Here is an 18,283-nt window from a genome sequence, read left to right on the forward strand (position 1 = left end):
TTTTTTCTTGGTTAGTCTAGCTAAGATTTGCCAATATTATTTTATATTTCATCGATTTTTTCTATTGTTTTCCTATTCTGTATTTGATTTTTTTAATTTCTGCTCTAATCTCTGTTATTTAATTCCTCTGGTAAATTTGGGCTTAATTTGTTCCTTTTTACTTCCTTGAAGTTTAAAGTAAGGTGGGTTTGTTTTTGGACATTTTTCTTACATTTAGAGTAGATGTTTATTGCTATATACTGCCTCAATACCACTTTAGCTGCATCCATAAGTTTTGTTATTTTGTGTTTTTGGCCTTTTTTTATATGTGGGTACATTCTAATTTCCCTCGATATCTTTTTGACATAATGGTTTTTCAAGAGTGTATTGATTTCCATATATTTGTGAATTTTCTAGTTTTGCTTGTTATTGATTTTAGTTTTATATCACTATAGATAGAAAAGATACTTTTCCTACTTACACAATTTCTATATTCTTAAATTTACTTGTGCTTGTTATGTGGCCTAACAGATGACCTATCCTGAAAAATGTTATATGGTCACTTGAGAAGAATGTGTATTCTGCTGTTGCTGGATAGTTCTGTACATGTCTATGAGGTCCTTTTGTTTTATAGGATGTTTAAGATTGCTATTTCCCTACTGATTTTCTGCTAGAGATTCATTCCCATTATTGAAAGTGGCGTAATGATGTGTCTCACTCTTATTTTATTGCTGTCTATTTCTCCCTTCAAATCTGTCAATGTTTGCCTTATATATAGTTAGGTACTCTGATCTTGGGTGCCTATACATTTAGTTGTTCTAACATCCTGATAATTGACCTTTTTATCATTATATAATGACCTTTTTTATTTCGTGTGACAGTTTTTAACCTAAAGTCTATTTGGCCTGGTATAAATTTAGCCACTCCTGCTGTCTTTTGATTATGATTTGCATGGAATATTTTTTTCCCTCCCTTCACTTTCAGCCTTTGGGCGTCCGTGAATCTATAGTCTCTTGTTGACAGCCTATAGTTTGATTTTATTTTTTAATGCATTTAGACGTTCTATGTCTTTTGACTGGGGAATTTAATCCATTTACACTCAGCTGGATGTAGGTTCCACATCCACAGAGTCAACCATGCATAAAAAAATTCACACACCCCCATAAAAATAACAATGATAACAATGGAATAATAAAAGTAATGCAAACCAGATGGTGTAACAGGTATTTATATACTGTTTATATTCTATTAGATATGATAAGTAATATAGAGATGGTTTAAAGTACAGGGGATGGTGTGCATGGGTTATATGCAAATACTATATCACTTAATATAAGGGACTTGAGCATCCATAAATTTTGGTATCTACAGGGGATCTTGAAACCCATCTTTCTTGGATACTGTGGGATAACTGTATTTACAAAGTTGTATTAATAAGTAAGGACTTGCTATGGCACTTCATTTTATTTTTTCTTTCTGTGTTATAATTCTTTTGTCTTTCTTTTTTCTCTTGCTGTTTTCTTTTGTGTGCATTGATACTTTTGTATTGATATGTATTTATTTCCTTTTCTTTTTCTTTTGTATATTTTCTGTAGTATTTTTTTTTTTGGTTACCTTGGGGCTTATGTAAAACATCATATATATGTAGGCAAAGTTTATTCTAAGCTAATAACAACTCAACTTTAATCACATAAAAATTCTACACTTTTACTTCTCCCACTTTGTTATTGATGTCACAGTTACATCTTTTATATGTGTATATCTACTATTATACTTCTGTAGTTGCAATAATTTCTACTTTGTTGTCTTCTGACTTTCATATTAGAAAAAGGTGCACCACCATTACAATGTTGCACAATTTTGTATTTAAATAATTAGCTTTTCGGGTAAGTTTTATATTTTAATTTGCTTAGTTTTGCTATTTAGTTTCTTTTTGTTTCAGTCAAAGAGCTCACCTGTCATTTATTTTATGACAAATCTAGTGGTGATGAAGTTTTCTCTCTCAGCTTTTGTTTGGGAAAGTCTTCATCTATTCTTCATTTTTGAAGAAAATTTTTTTCCAGAAATTGTATTCTTGGTTGATAATTTTTCTCTTTCAGCATTGTCTTACTTCTTCAAAATTCATTCTTTTTGACTTTTGACATTTAATTATAACATATCATTGTGTGGACTTCCCTTGAATTTGTTTTATTTGAGTTCCATTTGGCCTCATGTATCTGTATGTCCTTTTCCTTCTACAGGTTCGGCAAGCTTTTAGCCAGCACTGTACTTTCCTTCTTATTTTTCTCTCCTCCATCTGGAACTTTTGTGATCAGTATACTATTTCACTTTATGATGTCCCGTAAGTCCATAGGTTCATTTGCTCTTTTTCATTCTTTTTTCTTTTGCTCCTTTGTCTATATAATTTGAAATGACTGGCGTCTGGATTAGCTGATTCCTCCTTCTGTTTGATGAAGTCTACTTTTGAACACCCCCTAGTGATTTTTTTATTTCGGTCATAGAATTCTTAGTTCCAGAATTTCTAATTGTTTCTTCTTGTAAAATTTCTATATCTTTACTTCAATATTTTTAACTTGCTCATCTACACTGTTGTGATTTCATTTAATTGTGTCGCAGTGTTCTCTTGTGGCATGCTGAATTATCATGGAGCCCTGGAGCTCTCCTTTCCTCATGTGTGCTTCTTCTTTCATATGTGATAACTAAAATGAACTTTAACAAATCTCAAATTCGAGTACATTCCCAATCACCTTCTAAAAGTAACCTCCCAACCTCCACTTATTCCTCAGATGTGGTAGTTTGAAAGTTGTTCCCATAGATTACAACTACAGGCCAACCAGAGGGGACCCATGGTCACTAGAATGGTCCAGTGACCTTTATACTTCAGTGGTGTAAGAATCACCTGGGATCCTATTTAACATTCAAGTTTCTGAGCCTTCCCCTAGCCAGGCTCTGTGCTAGTAGATTTTATATACAAAATGTGAGGGAACCATTACCCTTTTCAAGTGATTAAAAAAAAATCAGAGGTGAAGCAATTAGATTTGGCTACATTTAATTTGATGTTTTATCTTTCAAGAGATTGGGATGGTTCTAGTGAAAATTATAGCTAATCTGAATACGGCTTCTAACTGTTATTGGGTGTTTTTGTCTTTTCTTTACTCTGGTCAACAATATTGGGCAGGTGTAGTGGCACATGCCCATAATCTCAGCACTTTGAGAAGCCAAGGCGGGAGGTTCCCTTCAGCCCAGGAGTTTGAGACCAGCCTGGACAACCTAGGGAGACCTCCATCTCTGCAAAATAAAACAAACAAACAGACAGACAGACATAAAACACCTAGCTGGGCGTGTTGGTATACACCTGTGGTCCCAGCTACTTGGGAAGCTGAGGTAGGAGGACTGTTTGAGCCACAAGGTCAGTGCTCCAGTGAGCCGTGATTGTGTCACTGCACTCTAACCTGGATAACAGAGCAAGACCCTGTCTCAAAAAACAAACAGCATACGTCTTATTGTTTTGTTCACTTATTTCGGAAATAATCTGGTTAGTAAAGCACTATACTTGATAAACAGTCTGATTTAATGAATAAGGATTTAAACTTTAGATTTTGGAGAGACAAGATTAACTAACCTTTGATCACAAGGAGCACACTGCGCAACAAGCTACTCTGATAGGACAAAAGTCCTAGGAGGGCTGTGTAAGCAAAATCTCACTCAAGGACTGAACTTTAAGCCCTATTCACTGTTAGCTAATCAAGTGATGGGCAAGTTGACTTCTATAGGGAAGAGAGAAGAGGATGTGTTTCTGAGCTTTCCTTCTTCAGTCAGGCAACTCTGTGATTCATTAATTTCCTCCCTTCCTTCTCCACACCCTGGCATGTTGGCCCATAGCCACAAGGTGGCAGGATAACCAGTATCATTTTATTCAGCCAACTGAAGCCCTGCAGGGTCTTTGAAGTTCACACACTCTGTTCACCTTCCACATACTGATGCTGGGAGCAATTTAGAGCAAACATCATCCAAAGTCATATTACTAGATGACTAGATTCCTTCTTTTGTCCCTCAATCCTGCTCTCCTTTCAGTGCTAACTCAAGGAAATGCTAAGTTTACACTTTGCAGGAGCCCCTGCAATAGTTAAAGCTTTAAACCATTTCACATCCAACTCAATGATCTGTTACAAAAAATACATGTTGATTTTCTGTCATTTTAATGGATACCTAGCTTCCTTTTATAAATTGGTATTACAATAGTCTGGTATTAATATTGGTAGTAATCTATGTGCTTCCAGATCAGTCCCATTCCTCTTACTTTTAGAATAAGACAAAATGTAGCTCAGACACCATTCTTCCATGAAACCACAACTCTCCAAGAAGATGGTGGAAAGTCAGTCTTTCTCAAAAAATAGTTTTCCCCTCAAGTTTCAGCATATTACCCCACTGTAAGTTTAGACAGTATATATATATATAAAATATATGTACGTATATATGTATATATATGTGTGTATATATGTATATATATATGTGTGTGTGTATATATATATAATTACTATAATATTATGCTTCAGCTTTTTCTGCATGTTTTTCTTTCTTTTCTCTTACACCCTTCTCTGTGATCTCATCTGTCAATCACTACCATGGCAACCAAGCCTCTGTGACATTCCAGCAAGCTCATTGTCTTCTCTTCACTAAACTTTAGTTAGTAGCTGGTCTCAGTCAGTAACACTCTGGGAGGGCTCAGGCCACATCACCAAATGTGCCAGGATAGGCTTGAACTCATCAATTGCTGGGTAAGACAAAGAATTTTAATGCAATGGCAAACAGCCAATCAAACAAGCAAACAAAAACAACAAACCCTTCCTTGAGGACCAAGTAGCCATTAATTAGCTAACCTAAGAGCTCCAGGTGGAGACCTAGGTCCTGAATGGGTTTCTGAATTTGACCACTGGGCAGAAAACTAGCACCCAAAACCAGTTAGAATAAAATTGCCTACCTACAGTGGAGCGAAGGCCCCCAGATCCTTTTTGTCAGGTAAGAATAGGTTGAAATAACCTGGCTGGTTGTGGGAGAGGCCCCCTCTGTGAGTGGTGCAGTTCAGGACACCTGGACTGCCCTTTCACTCTGCTTTCCCTAATGTGTATGGCTCCTAGTCTTTCACGTTCTCTTCTGTAATTTGGGAGGAGGAAGAGAAGATACTCACTGTACATATTGTGTCAGTTAATACTAATCTGACAGCAATAATTTATGATCTTTTGAGGTGAGGTTTGACTTTTACCACTGTGCTGTTCCTGTCTCCTAATATGTTGTATCAGATTGTAAGTTGAGGTGAGAATTAATTGAGGACTATATATTTAAGCCTCCTTAGAATCTCACCCGCCTTTGAGGTAACTTCATATTTTAGGTTTTGTCAAGTCAGAGTGTTGAGTCCTTAAATCAGTATATGCTGGGCAGTGAAAAAACACTGGTACACTTTGATTGCCTAAGCTTAGTGAACAGCAGGGGCGGTGGGAGGCAGGCCTTTTTAACAACTCTCTTTGCTGAGTTTCATGCTGAAAAAGCCTTGAGGCTCAGACTCAGCCCACAGGTCTCTGCACTCCCTCCACCTCCCTTCTGCCCTTTCCATGCGTAGCCTTCACAGCAATTATTTGTGAATTATTTATTTTTTCGAGCTCTCTCTTAAGGTTAATTGTTCTTAAGAAATATTTACTCTCAATATTGTAAAAGTGTAGAAGTTTATTGTAGAGAAATGTGGGAAAACATATTGGCAAAAAGAATATGAGGATAAAACCATTTGTTTCCCCTTGCATCTGTACTTATATTTATAGTTGGGCTCTAATGGCATTTAAATGCAAAATGTAATATATACACGTTTATATTATTTATATTTTTAAAATATTAATAACTGATTAGTTAATTCAACAATAATAATCGTTAACATTCCAGACACTACTCTAAATACTCATGAATACAGCAGTGAACAAAATGGATAAAAATTCCTGACTTGTGGAAGTCATATTCTAATGGGGGAAGACAGGGGTAAATAAACTATGTGGCATGCTGGGGGGGCGATGAGTAAAGATGGAGAAAAATTAGAAGGATCAGGTCAATAGGAAGTGTGTGTTGGAGGTGGCAGGTGGCAGGTGTACATTTTTCCCTCAGCTTAATTAGATTTAATTGCAAAACACTGTATATATTTATGGTATACAACGTGATATTTTGATATATGTATACATTGCAAAGTGAGTAAATCAAACTAATTAACATATCTGTCACCTCACATGCTTGCCATTTTATTGTTGTGAGAACATTTAAGATCAACTCTCTTAGCAATTTTCAAGTATTTTTTTGGCCCTTAGTATCTGTGGTTCCGCATCTGCAGATTCATGTGGTTCCGCATCTGCAGATTCAATCAATCACAGATGGAAAATATTTAGAAAAAAATAAAAATAACAATATGACAAAAAATAATTCAAATATAATATAGTATAACAACTATTTACGTAGCATTTACACTGTCTTAGCTACTATAAGAAATGTAGAAATTATTTAAACTACGTGGAAGGATGTGTGTAAGTTATATGCAAATACTGCGCCATTTTACATGAGGCGGTTGAGCATCTGCTGATTTTGTTGTTTCCAGGGTGACCTGGAACTAGTCTCCCCTAGATATAAAGAGACAACTGAACAATATGTTATTATTAATTACAGTCACCATGCTATACAGTACATCTCCAGATCTTATTGATCTTGTTTAGCTGAGACTTTGAACTCTTTAACCAATATCTCCCCAGCCCCACTGGGTGTAATTTTCAATAGCTAGTCAGGGAAGGCCTCATTGAAAAGGTGATATTTGAGAAAAGACCTGAAGGAAGTGTTGGGGCAAGAAATATAAATATCTAGCGAGAGAGTGTTCCAGGCAGAGGAGATGGTATGTATAGGTGCCACGAGGCAGGGGGATGGCTGGCATGCTTAACACACAGCAAGAAAGCCTCATCTCTTCCTCATGCCCGCCTCATATTCAATATATTTAAATATGGTTCCCTCCCCATCATAACCCTGCAATGGCCATTGCAGAAATCACCAATAGCATTCATGTCTCTAAGTCTTATGGACATTTTATTTTTTCAAGATATATCTCTTCTCAGCAGAATTCAGCACTGCTGTTCCAACACGTTTTTTCCTTTGGCTTCAGTGTCAACTGTATTCTACTTTCCCACCTGATTGCCCAGAAAATTCCCACCTTTCTGGGTACAACTCCTCTATTTAATTTGTGGGCTTCTTTTCCTTTATTTGGCCATTAAATTCTGAAGCTCTGTGAGGCTGAGTTCTAGGCCTTCACATCTTTCAATGCTATACTATCCTCTAGGTCATTTTCTTCTCCGAAGCTTTGGTTATTACTTATTTGCCAATGAGTATATCAAATTGCTAATACAAACTGCATCCTCGGAATTCCAGGTGACAACTGCTACATGGTATTAATATTTGACTCCTGGGTGATAGTTTTACTTCAGTGTTTCAGGGGCACCTCAAACTCAACTCCAAAACTGATCTAATGAACTTTCCCAAACCACATTCTCTTCTTACATTTCTAAGAGAATGGATTCCCATTCATCTGACTATAGTGCTATCCTGAAAGGAGATCCGGAGACTAAGATTCACCTGCAGGTGATTCATTTGGTAGGTATCAGAATCTCTGGTAGGAGAACTGGGAAGTGGGGCAAAGACCCTGATAAAGAGTGAACTATGAAGCAGTTACCAGAATGGATAACTGTGGATTAAACTTGGAATAACTCTGAGAGCCAGTGTAGAAAACTCATCTCAGAAACATGCTGAGAGGTAAAGGGTATTTGTATAACGGTTTCTGATAGTCATTAGTTATGGACTGTCTCCTAGAGGCATTGATCCCTCAGCATGCCCAACCTGCAGCAGGGACAGCAAAAGTGGCTTCTGTGATCAGAGAAAGCCCTCAGGTAAGGAAATGCAGAGGTGAATTCTGGAAGTCAGGCTGGCATGCACTGAAGTATTAGGGTGAGGCACCATGGCAAGGTATCTGTGACCATCTTCCTAACCTTCCACCTCCATTTCAAATCTTTAAACACATTTTACTTCCCAAATATGTAATAATATGCATTTCCTTCCATTTCTACCACCACCTCTACCTGCAGAGGTTGACCGCCACCATCTTTTTCAAATATACTTGCCTCATTTAGCACATTCACAGTGTTGTGCAACCACCACCTCTTTCGAGCTCCAAAACACTGTCATCACCCCACAGAAAACCCCAGTCCTCTTCTCCTCCACCCATGGCCACCACCTGGAGTGTGTTTGGCCCTTGGAGGACACTGCACGTTGTTGGTGGGCATGATTAAATAGTCGCTGCTTTTCTGCACTTATCACTGTATTTTGAGCGAAAGTTTCATAATTATCAGTGTTTTATCTGGGTTGATTGGATCCAATTTTAGTTTTTGAGTTTCTTTTTTGAGCAACTATAACAATTTTAAGGATTAATATGTCATGACTTTTATTCTTTACTAGAGGTCTTCCAAAGAACAAAGATAAATTTATTTATTTTAAAAATAGAAAAAAATTCATCCTGTCTTGCAAAAATACACACACAAAAAACAAAAACAAATGTACTTGCCTCATAATTAGTTTCACATTTGCCGTTGTCCTTCTCTAAACTCTTCACTACCGTGGCCAGAGTTACTGTTTCAAAAAGGGAGATGAAATCATGTAATATTCTGTTCTCTGTGCCTGAAATCTACTTTTCACCCCCGTCTCCCTTTACCTAAAGTATGTTATTCATTTTTCTGGGGTCTCAACTCGAGCACTCCTCTCTCAAGAAGCCTTTTATGGTATGAAGAGTGACAGAGAGTTCCCTGCGCCATCTCCATTGAATCATGTTAGGCCTTAATGTACCTTTCCTTTATAACACTTACTGAATGATTAATTTGGCATTTATTTACCTGGCTATTTTATTCAGGGCTTAGGATTTATACTAGATTGTAAACTCCAGAAGAGTGTTCCAGGTCTAGTTTAGGTCACCATGTATCCCTGATTAGTACCACACATCCCAGTGCACCATGGTTCTCAACAAATACATGTTGTATAAATGGATAAATGACAGGAATAAAGATGGTTTTCAATTTGTATTACAATATTTTCTACTATCTGGTAGAATCTTAGTAGGATTTAATAGTAATCAGGCAATGTCTACTCCTTAACCTGACTTTGAGAGAGAAACATTGATTTTTAAGAATTGTTCCCAATTCTTAAATGGGAACATGGATGAAGCTGGAAACCATCATTCTCAGCAAACTATCACAAGGACAAAAAACCAAACACCACATGTTCTCACTCATAGGTAGGAATTGAGCAATGAGAACACATGGACACAGGAGGGGGAACATCACACACCAGGGCCTCTTGTGGGGTTGGGGGAGAGGGGAGAGATAGCATTAGGAGATACTAATGCTAAACGACGAGTTAATGGGTGCAGCACACAAACATGGCACATGTATATATATGTAACAAACCTGCATGTTGTGCACATGTACCCTAAAACTTAAAGTATAATAAAAAAAAAAGGTAGGTATCCAAAACATAGCAATTCAAGCTCTCTTTTAATTAAAGTTGTTTCTTGTATTAATAGTAAGCAGGGAGCTCGGGGGGAGAGATGTGTACAACTGTAGATGGGAGGTCCCCGGGTAAAGTTCTTGTTTGCAAAGATTCATTTGATTGTATGACATGTTCCTCCACTCTCTCTCTCTCTCTGTCTTTTGTTGTTGTTGTTGTTGTTGTTGTTCTAAGCATCTAGAATGAAAACCACAAGGCCAGGGTTTGCTACCAAGGACCACTCTCTCCTTTGCAGAAGGAGCTGGTTCTGAGTGAAATAGAAGGACTAGGGTGCCAAATTAACTCCTCTCCACAATGTGACCCCACGTGGAAAAGTACTTGAGAAGCTCTGTAAAGACATGGTAAAAGCTTACCAAAGACAGTAGCATTATCCTTTCCTTACACACAAAGTAGAAGGGAAGCGTGGGTAAGTGGTGTGTCTAAAAGCATTGCTTTAAATTATACATCCATTTGTATACACTAATTTTTTCTTAACTCCGTGTCATTTGTAAATTGGATGAAAAATGCATATTTGTCATGGGAAAATTAGGAAATAAAAATATTAGCATAAAAGAGGAAACAACGAATTTTAGTTACACATAATCCGATGACTACATGTTTGTGTAAGATTATATAATAATATTGTTTGATGATCTGCCATTTTCACTCAGTGACATATTTTGCACGTGAAATATGTTTTACATAAATATTTGTATAATTTGAGTAGTTATTACCTTAAGACTACTGGAAAGAAATCCCTTAGTTCTTCTACTTCACTCATTTCTTCTCTACAGTATTTATTGCTGGGGTAAATCCAGCTCTTTGGCTTGCACGGCCATACAGTTCTGAAGTTAGCTACACAGGACTTAGCCACATTTCCCAGAATAGGATGTACTGTACAGGAGAATTCTTATTGAACTTGAAGTCAGAAGAACTGGCTCCTTCACTTACTATGGGTGACCTTGGACAGTATACTTGATTTCTTTGAATCTCATCGATGAAATGAGTATGGGAATGTCTACCTTAACTGTGTGACAGAATTTGTGAGGATGAACTGAACAACTATGTAAAAGTGTTTGGGAAATGCTGAAGAGCTCTACAAATGAAAGACATTAATAATATTAACAGAAATAGATTCCATGAATACTATGTGTAAGATCCTACTTTGATTTACCTCATTTATTAATCAAATCCACTGTCTGACAAAAGGATTATCATTAGATCTATTTTACAGTCTAAACAAATCTAGGCAGAAAGGTCAAATAATTTGCATAAGCTCACACAATCAGTGACTTAGATTTGATCCAATCTATTTCATTCTATAGTGTTGGTCCTTTCCCCAGATAGTAGTAAAAACTGTGGGCTCCATTGTTAGCCTGCCTGAGATCAGATGCCATCTCCAACTAGGCAAGTTACCTTTTCTGCCTGTTTCATTCTTCAAAAATTAGAGATACAGTAATACCAACCTGATTTCTTTGGGTTTCATAAGTAGGAAATAAAATAATACATAGAAAAGACTTGGAATATTGCCTGACACAAAATAGGTGCCTTAAAATGTTAATTATTATTATTTTCAATGTTGCCAAGAGAACAAACCCTGTGGTGGTGAATTTGCATATGTAAACCTGTTAAACTAATACACACTCTTTTCTCATAATATTGTCACACTTGCGCCTTATGTCCTAAGTTTTCTAGTAATCTTGAATGTACATAATGCTTGGTTGTACAAATAAATTTTGCTTTGTGAGGGAATTAGTCGTAATTGAGGGTAGAGTCAAAGTTTGTTCAGCTTAACGAGCATTTAAAGGCAGCTAATAAACACCATGACTTGTATTTGAAAGTAGAAAATACCGACTTTCAATTGTCATTTCCCCCAAGGAAACCATTAACCAGCACAATGATTTTTAAATATCAACCTGAAATAACACTGTATTTTTACTGCTATTCTTTCTCTCTCCTTCTCTCTCTTTGGGATACAGTTTGGCTTTGAAAAAATATAGTATATATGCAGTGTTTGGTAAAATAATTTAGCACTATGGAAAAGGTTGTGAACCAGTCATAGTATTTGAGGTTGTAAGAAGAAACCTTTGCAAAGGTAGTGGCTGCACAAATGTATTAACTTAGTAATACAAAGTAGGGAGTTCTGAAACTGTGGTGGAAATATTGCCTGCCTTGACTACCTGTTCTTGAGTCCGTTTGCTGGTCAGAACTCAGGTTACTTAAAAGTCATATACCCTGGAAAGGAGTAAAGAAACAGGAAAGATCCTCAGTGGCTATACAAGTGAGAGATACTGCAGAGTTCTAATAAGATTGAGTAAAAGCTTGATACTGTCTTACATCAAAGGAGCAAATAATTGTTCTACCTGGAATGTACAGGCCCCCATTCACAAATGCATTCTTACCTTTTGAACTGAATAATGATCTCTTTCCCAATAAACTGTTCTAAGACAAAAAATCTGTAAGGAAAATTGTTGCACACACATCATATTCTTATATTCTGTATTTTCTGGGACAGTCTGTTTTGGATTGGATGATGAGTCCTAATTTAGGTTTGCAAAATATTATCAAGGCAAATCTTTATGGAGATTTTATTGAGATATAATTTTATAACAAAAAATGGGATATCTGTGATATTCAACAAAAAGATTGGTGGTAGAAGGAAGGAAGATGTTGGAGTGTTCAGTAACCTTACCCCAGAATGCCGCAGTACAAATTCTGTGAGAAGTCATTCTTGTGTAGTAGAGGCATTCATTTTTCTCCTAATATCCCTTCTGAAAATTCCCTTTTACTAGTCAGCTCTTAGCTTCTTGGAAGGAAGGCCCTTCCTCTAGGACAATGTTCATCTCACCACATAAAAATTCACAATTCACGGCATGTTAGTTCAAGAAAATATTATGCTTTCTATGAATGATAATTATAAAACTTGCTATAAATGGGAGTGAGTTCAACATTAAATCACATGAAACAGACATATTAACAAAAATAGATACATTAGAGCAATTGAATTATAAATGCTTTTTTCCTTTAAAATTTTTCCTTCATGTTATTTTCACATTCTTTTAGCAACAAATGACAATCAACTGCCATTGATTTTATTTTATTTTTTGAACTTAAATAGTGTATCCACAAATACACCATTGCTCTGTCCAATTTTTAGGGGAGATATTCCATTATCTAAAACTCAATAAATTGACCCATCATGTTTTTGGTGATACCTTATTTAGGGTAAAAATATTAGGCATTTAGAACAATGCATTTCTGAATATTTTGACTGATATTATTATAGATGGAATTAGAATCTGCCCCTTAGGGGCTTAGAAGGAGGTAATATTTGGATGTCATTAGGCTAGAATATTTTATTATCCTACAAAAATGTTGAAAAATTGCTTATAAGGGCTTATGTATTAGTAATGACCATGTCACCAAAATAATAAAGCCAAATATGATAAGAATCACAATCAGAAAATATATATTTTTTTCTTTTATTTACAACCAACCAAACAAAATGACATAGCTATAATTTTGTCAATCTCAGAACAATAAATTTAAGTCAAATAGAACATAAAGAATTTTTATCACAGATGAATCAGATGGAAACCATCCAGAAAACACCCAAATATGTGTATTCCTCAGTTAATACTCAGTCTAGGTGCCAAAGGGAAACCACACGCTTCCATTTATCTATATAATTTGGCAACTTTAATTTGTAAGGGGCCCAACAGGTGTTTAATTTCATAGTCTGATATAGTCAATATCACTAGGTCCATATTGTTCAGATTTAAATAACTATATAATTCTGATTTCTCTTTGTTAGACTGTACAGATCTGATCATGGAGGAATAATCTAATATGCCTTAGATTATGTTGGAACTCCCCAGAACTTTCTTCAGGGCTGCCTTTATCTTATTGTGGAGGCTATAGATAAGGGGATTGAAGAGTGGGCTCACCACAGCATAGAACAAAGTTTCGATTTTCTGCATCCCCGTAGAATGTCCGAGTCCTGGGCTCACATACATGACCATAAGAGAGTCATAGAACAGTGATACCGCAGCCAAGTGAGACCCACAGGTAGAGAAGGCCTTGTGTCTCCCAGTGCTTGAAGGCATGCCTAACACAGCTTTCAGGAGAAGAGTATAGGATCCAATAATAAAGAGGAAGTTACCAAAAATAACTAATGAGCTTAGAGTGTAGCAAAACAGTTGGATTCTTGGGGCAGAGACACAAGCCAATGCAAGTAGTGGCCCTGGGTCACACACAACATGGTCAATACTGTTTGGACGACAGAAGGGCATCTGAGAGATGAGGACAATGGGGATCAGGAACCACAGAAATCCACAAACCCAGCACAGTATGACCAATTTGGCACACAGATGCCCAGTCATGATATTAGGATAGTGCAAGGGACGGCAGATAGCAAGGTACCGATCAAAGGCCATCACAGTCAAAAGCAAGCATTCAGATGTACCCAAAGAGAAGAAGAAATAAATTGGAGAAAACATCCAGCAAAGGAGATGGTTTTTTTCTCTGAAAGGAAGTTGACCGACATCTTGGGAACTGTAGAAGAGACATACCATATCTCTAAAAAGGAGAAATTTCCCAGGAACATGTGCATGGGAGTGTGAAGTCGCCAGTCACACCACAGGGACCAAGCAATGGCTCCATTCCCTGTTATGGTCAGTGCATATGTTGTAGTGAAGAGTGAGAAGAGGAAGATCTGAATTGTCCACTCACAAGAGAAACCTTGGAGTATACATTCATTTACAAAAGCAAAGCTGGAATTTGGCTCAGAGACATTCATTGGGCCAGAGACCTGCAAGGTCGAGAGACACATTATCCATCAGGACTCTTTCACAAAATGAGTTCCTTTTTTAAGAATGAAGAGAAGACAATGAACATGAAGTCATTTTTCAAAAGAATAATTAGGAAGAGAATGTAGTTTACTTTTTCTTGGCTATACAGTATATGAGTTTTGGGCTTAGTAGGTAGCTGATTGAACAAAAACAATCTTCCGCCAGCTTCTAAGTCTCTCCTTAATATGCAATCATGATAGAACTAGGTAAAGTTAAATTCCCTTTGTAAGGTCATTATTTTGGGACAGAAATGATTTAATATAGTTTCTGGACAGCATACAACTCAAAGTTAGTACTTTGAGAAGACACAAATGTGTTAGTTTTTTACTGCAAACCCAACTTATAGTGCAATAGACTCAGTAAAGAAAGTTTTGACCATTTACATTTCAGCTAAACATATTACTTAACATTAATTACATATGCAAAGGAAATGTACATATTTTAAAATAAATTGGTAGCAATCACGTTAAAGCCATTATCTGTGAATTTTTATTGCTGCTGTTGTTAGCTTAAGTGATTATCTAATGTTACTTACCAATATCGACTTTTAATATTAATATTGTAAAGCTGCAATGTTTTCTGTAGAAAGCAAAGGCTTTATTTAAGTTTCTGATTAATCTTTTACCTTAATTTCAGAAACTGATATAGTGATTATTATATTGATAAAATCAATATAATATTGATTTAGTCATTATGTACAGAAGTTTGCAAAGATCTAGACATTAAACTTTATTTTTGAAGGTATTTCATAAAATTTTGAGATTGATTTTCCTTATATGCTTTTTGTAAAATGGAAAATTTTTACCAAATGACAGAAATCAAACACTTCATTTTGTTATAGGTAAACTTCCTTCCTCCTACACTCTTATAAAAATATATTAGGGATTTGAGTTACCTGAAAAAAAACTTTTCTTTTCCTCAGAAATATGGAGGGATGTGAGTCCTAGATGTCAAGAGGACATTTTGAGCAGAAACACAAATTTTCAAAAGTTTTTCTTCCAACTTGCTCTCTACACCAGTGCTCTGGGAAGTCTTTTGGTATGGCTAGTTAGAACTTATGTTTGTGCTTCTTTTAGTAATATATGTCTCTTTAATAGGCTTCCAACCAGAATCATTAACCAACATTAAGAAATTATGGAATGAAAAGGGATTGACACATGAGTGTCATGATTCTCAGCAGTGCTCAAAATGTGAAGCCATCATCGTTTTGACATGAACCAAATCTCTAAATGATTTATTTTATAAACCATATTCTGCCTCCAGCTAGATAGAGTTTTATTGTAGCCCCAAAATTAAAAATGCATTTTATAAAACTCACATTCTCCTGGGATGTAGCCTCTATAGCATTAGGAAAGTTATCTTCCAAGATGAATCTTTAAAAAGTTAATGATTACATATTCTCTGAAGAATCAGTAAAGACTAATGACAACTATTCTAAGGCATCATTATTTACAAAGAGCTTGCCCACCAGACAGATTCCAAAAAATCTTCTGGAAGACACAGTCTAAGGAGAAATAAGACACAAAATGTTACCAGAAGTTCTGACATAATGTTTAGGAACATTTCAAGTGTTACTGTGCATATGTTGGAGGATATACAGCCCAGTGAGGAAAATACTGAGGTTCCAACATTGTCACTCATTGAATAAAAACTTACAGAATTTAGAAATAACTTTTAGAAGGATGGCACTTTTTTGCCAGAATCCTTTAGATATGAGAAAAAAGTATAAGAAGTAGCAACATTTAAGTTAATTAACAAAAATACTTCAGAGGAACATGTGACTTCCCAATTAATATGAGAGAAGTATTTACTTTTATTTATTAGTGTCCCTTCTATTTTTACTTTATGGCATTTAGGGGCCAACATAGTGTAACTAAACACTCATATGTGAGTGAATGCTCATACCAAGTGCTGTGAAGTAGTTGAAGAATCAGGGATATATGCCCTAGGACCACACACATCTGTCTAAAAGGAAACTTCCACTTTGAGAGACTATGGAGGAAAATGTTTATTCAGACCTTTATTATCACTGAGTCATAATACTTAGAAACTCCTAAAACATAGCTTTGATCTTGTCTGCTCAAAAGCCGTCAATGATTTCAAATTCCCAAGTTCTCCACAAATTGACTTCAAATGACTTTCCTGGTGTTATCTTTCCCTACTCTCTTTTACAGACAAATTAGACAGTAGGCAGCATTTCATTCTCCGAATAGCTTCAGTTTCCCATGTTCTCTTCTTTGTGATCATTTTCTGTATTTGGAATTCTATTTATCTCCATCTACACCTGTACAAATCCTCTTTCAAGGTCCAGTTCAAAAGACATTTTTTTCCCAGAATGTTTTCCCCTCTTCCCCTAACCAAAGCACCTTTTCCATCCTTGCTTTTTTTTTTTTTTTTTTTTTTTTGAAGATGGAGTCTCCCTCTGTCACCAGGCTGGATGCAGTGGCGTGATCTCAGCTCACTGCAACCTCCACCTCCTGGGTTCAAACAATTCTCCTGCTTCAGCCTCCTGAGTAGCTGGGAATACAGGCATGCACCACCATGCCCAGCTAATTTTTGTATTTTTAGTAGAAACGGGGTTTCACATTGGCCAGGATGGTCTCTGTCTCTTGACCTTGTCATCCACCTGCCTTAGCCTCCCAAAGTGCTGGGATTACAGGTGTGAGCCCCTGCTCCCGGCCCCATCCTTGCATTTTTATTTTGCCATCTTTGTGTCTTTGTCATGATGTTAATCACAAGCTGCCTTATATCAATATTCATGCATGATATTGGGTTGAAGTTTTTTTTGTTTTGTTTTTGTGTCTTTACCAGGTTTTGGTACCAGGATGATGCCGGCCTCATAGAATGAGTTGGACAGGGGTCCCTCCTCCTCAGTTTTTTGGAATAATTTCAGCAAAAATGGTACTGGCTCTTCTTTGCGTATCTGGTAGAATTCAGCTGTGAATCCATCTAGTCTTGAGCTTTTTAAAATATACATTTTTTTGTTGGTAGGCTATTTATTACTGATGCAATTTTGGAGCACATTATTGGTGTGTCCAGGAATTTACCCATCTCTTATAGGTTTTCTAGTTTGCGTGCATAGAGGTGTTTGTAGTAGTTTCTGATGGTTATTTTTTATTTCTGTGGGGTCAGTGATAACATGGCCTTTTTCATTTCTAACTGTGATGTTTCTTTCAAAAGATTAGAATAACTAGTAAAAATTATACCTATTCTGAGTATGGCTTCTAGGTATTATTAAATGTTTACACCTTTAATTTACTCTGGTCAGCAATATAAGTTATCTTTGGGGCTTTTTTCTTAAATAATCTTGTCACTAAACCACTATACTTCATAAACAGCCTGGTTAAATGAACATGCATTTGAATAGACTCCAGAGAGATAAGATTAATTAACCTTTGACACAAGAAGCTCACAGTGCAACAGGCCACTCTGCTAGGAAAAAAGTCCTATGAAGTCTATGTCGGCAAAATCCCACCTAAGGGCTAAACTTTAAGCTCTATTCACTTTTAGCTATTAAGTAAATATACTACCATCCCATGCTGATAGTGATGGGCAGTCTAGGGGGAGGTTGACTTCTATAGGGAGGAGGGAGGAAGATGTGTTTCTGCACTTTGCTTCTTCAATCAGGCACTCTGTGACTTCTTCATTTCTTTCCTCTCCTCTTTAAGCCCTGGCATGTTGGCTCAGAAGCACAAGAGGGCAGGATAATCCTCATTGTCTCATTCACACTGACCAAAGCCCTGGGCTTTGAAATACACACTCACTCCCCCCAAGCTCTACTCACTGATGCTGGGAGCAGTTTAGAGTAAATGTTATCCAAAGTGACATTACCTAGATCACTAGGTTCTTTC

The 18,283-nt window shown here is 36.5% G+C and overlaps 2 protein-coding genes across 2 annotated transcripts in view; one reads left to right on the plus strand and one right to left on the minus strand.

The window, feature by feature from the left end:
* Positions 1-4,673: 4,673 nt before the first annotated feature.
* LOC134760014 (olfactory receptor 4N4C-like) overlaps positions 4,674-18,283 on the plus strand; it is an 89,524-nt gene continuing 75,914 nt past the window's right edge. The window contains 2 exon segments of the mRNA XM_063715404.1: positions 4,674-4,757; positions 17,244-17,333. Of these exon segments, the coding sequence (XP_063571474.1) occupies positions 17,277-17,333 (57 nt within the window). The 5' untranslated portion in view covers positions 4,674-4,757; positions 17,244-17,276.
* LOC134760015 (olfactory receptor 11H12-like) lies at positions 13,402-14,428 on the minus strand. Its single transcript, XM_063715405.1, is given in 2 exon segments — positions 13,402-14,068; positions 14,071-14,428. Coding segments are annotated over 2 exon segments (975 nt in total). The 5' UTR covers positions 14,414-14,428; the 3' UTR covers positions 13,402-13,436.

Source organism: Pongo abelii, chromosome 15 (genome assembly GCF_028885655.2).
Source record: "Pongo abelii isolate AG06213 chromosome 15, NHGRI_mPonAbe1-v2.0_pri, whole genome shotgun sequence".
NCBI classification, from domain to species: domain Eukaryota; kingdom Metazoa; phylum Chordata; class Mammalia; order Primates; family Hominidae; genus Pongo; species Pongo abelii.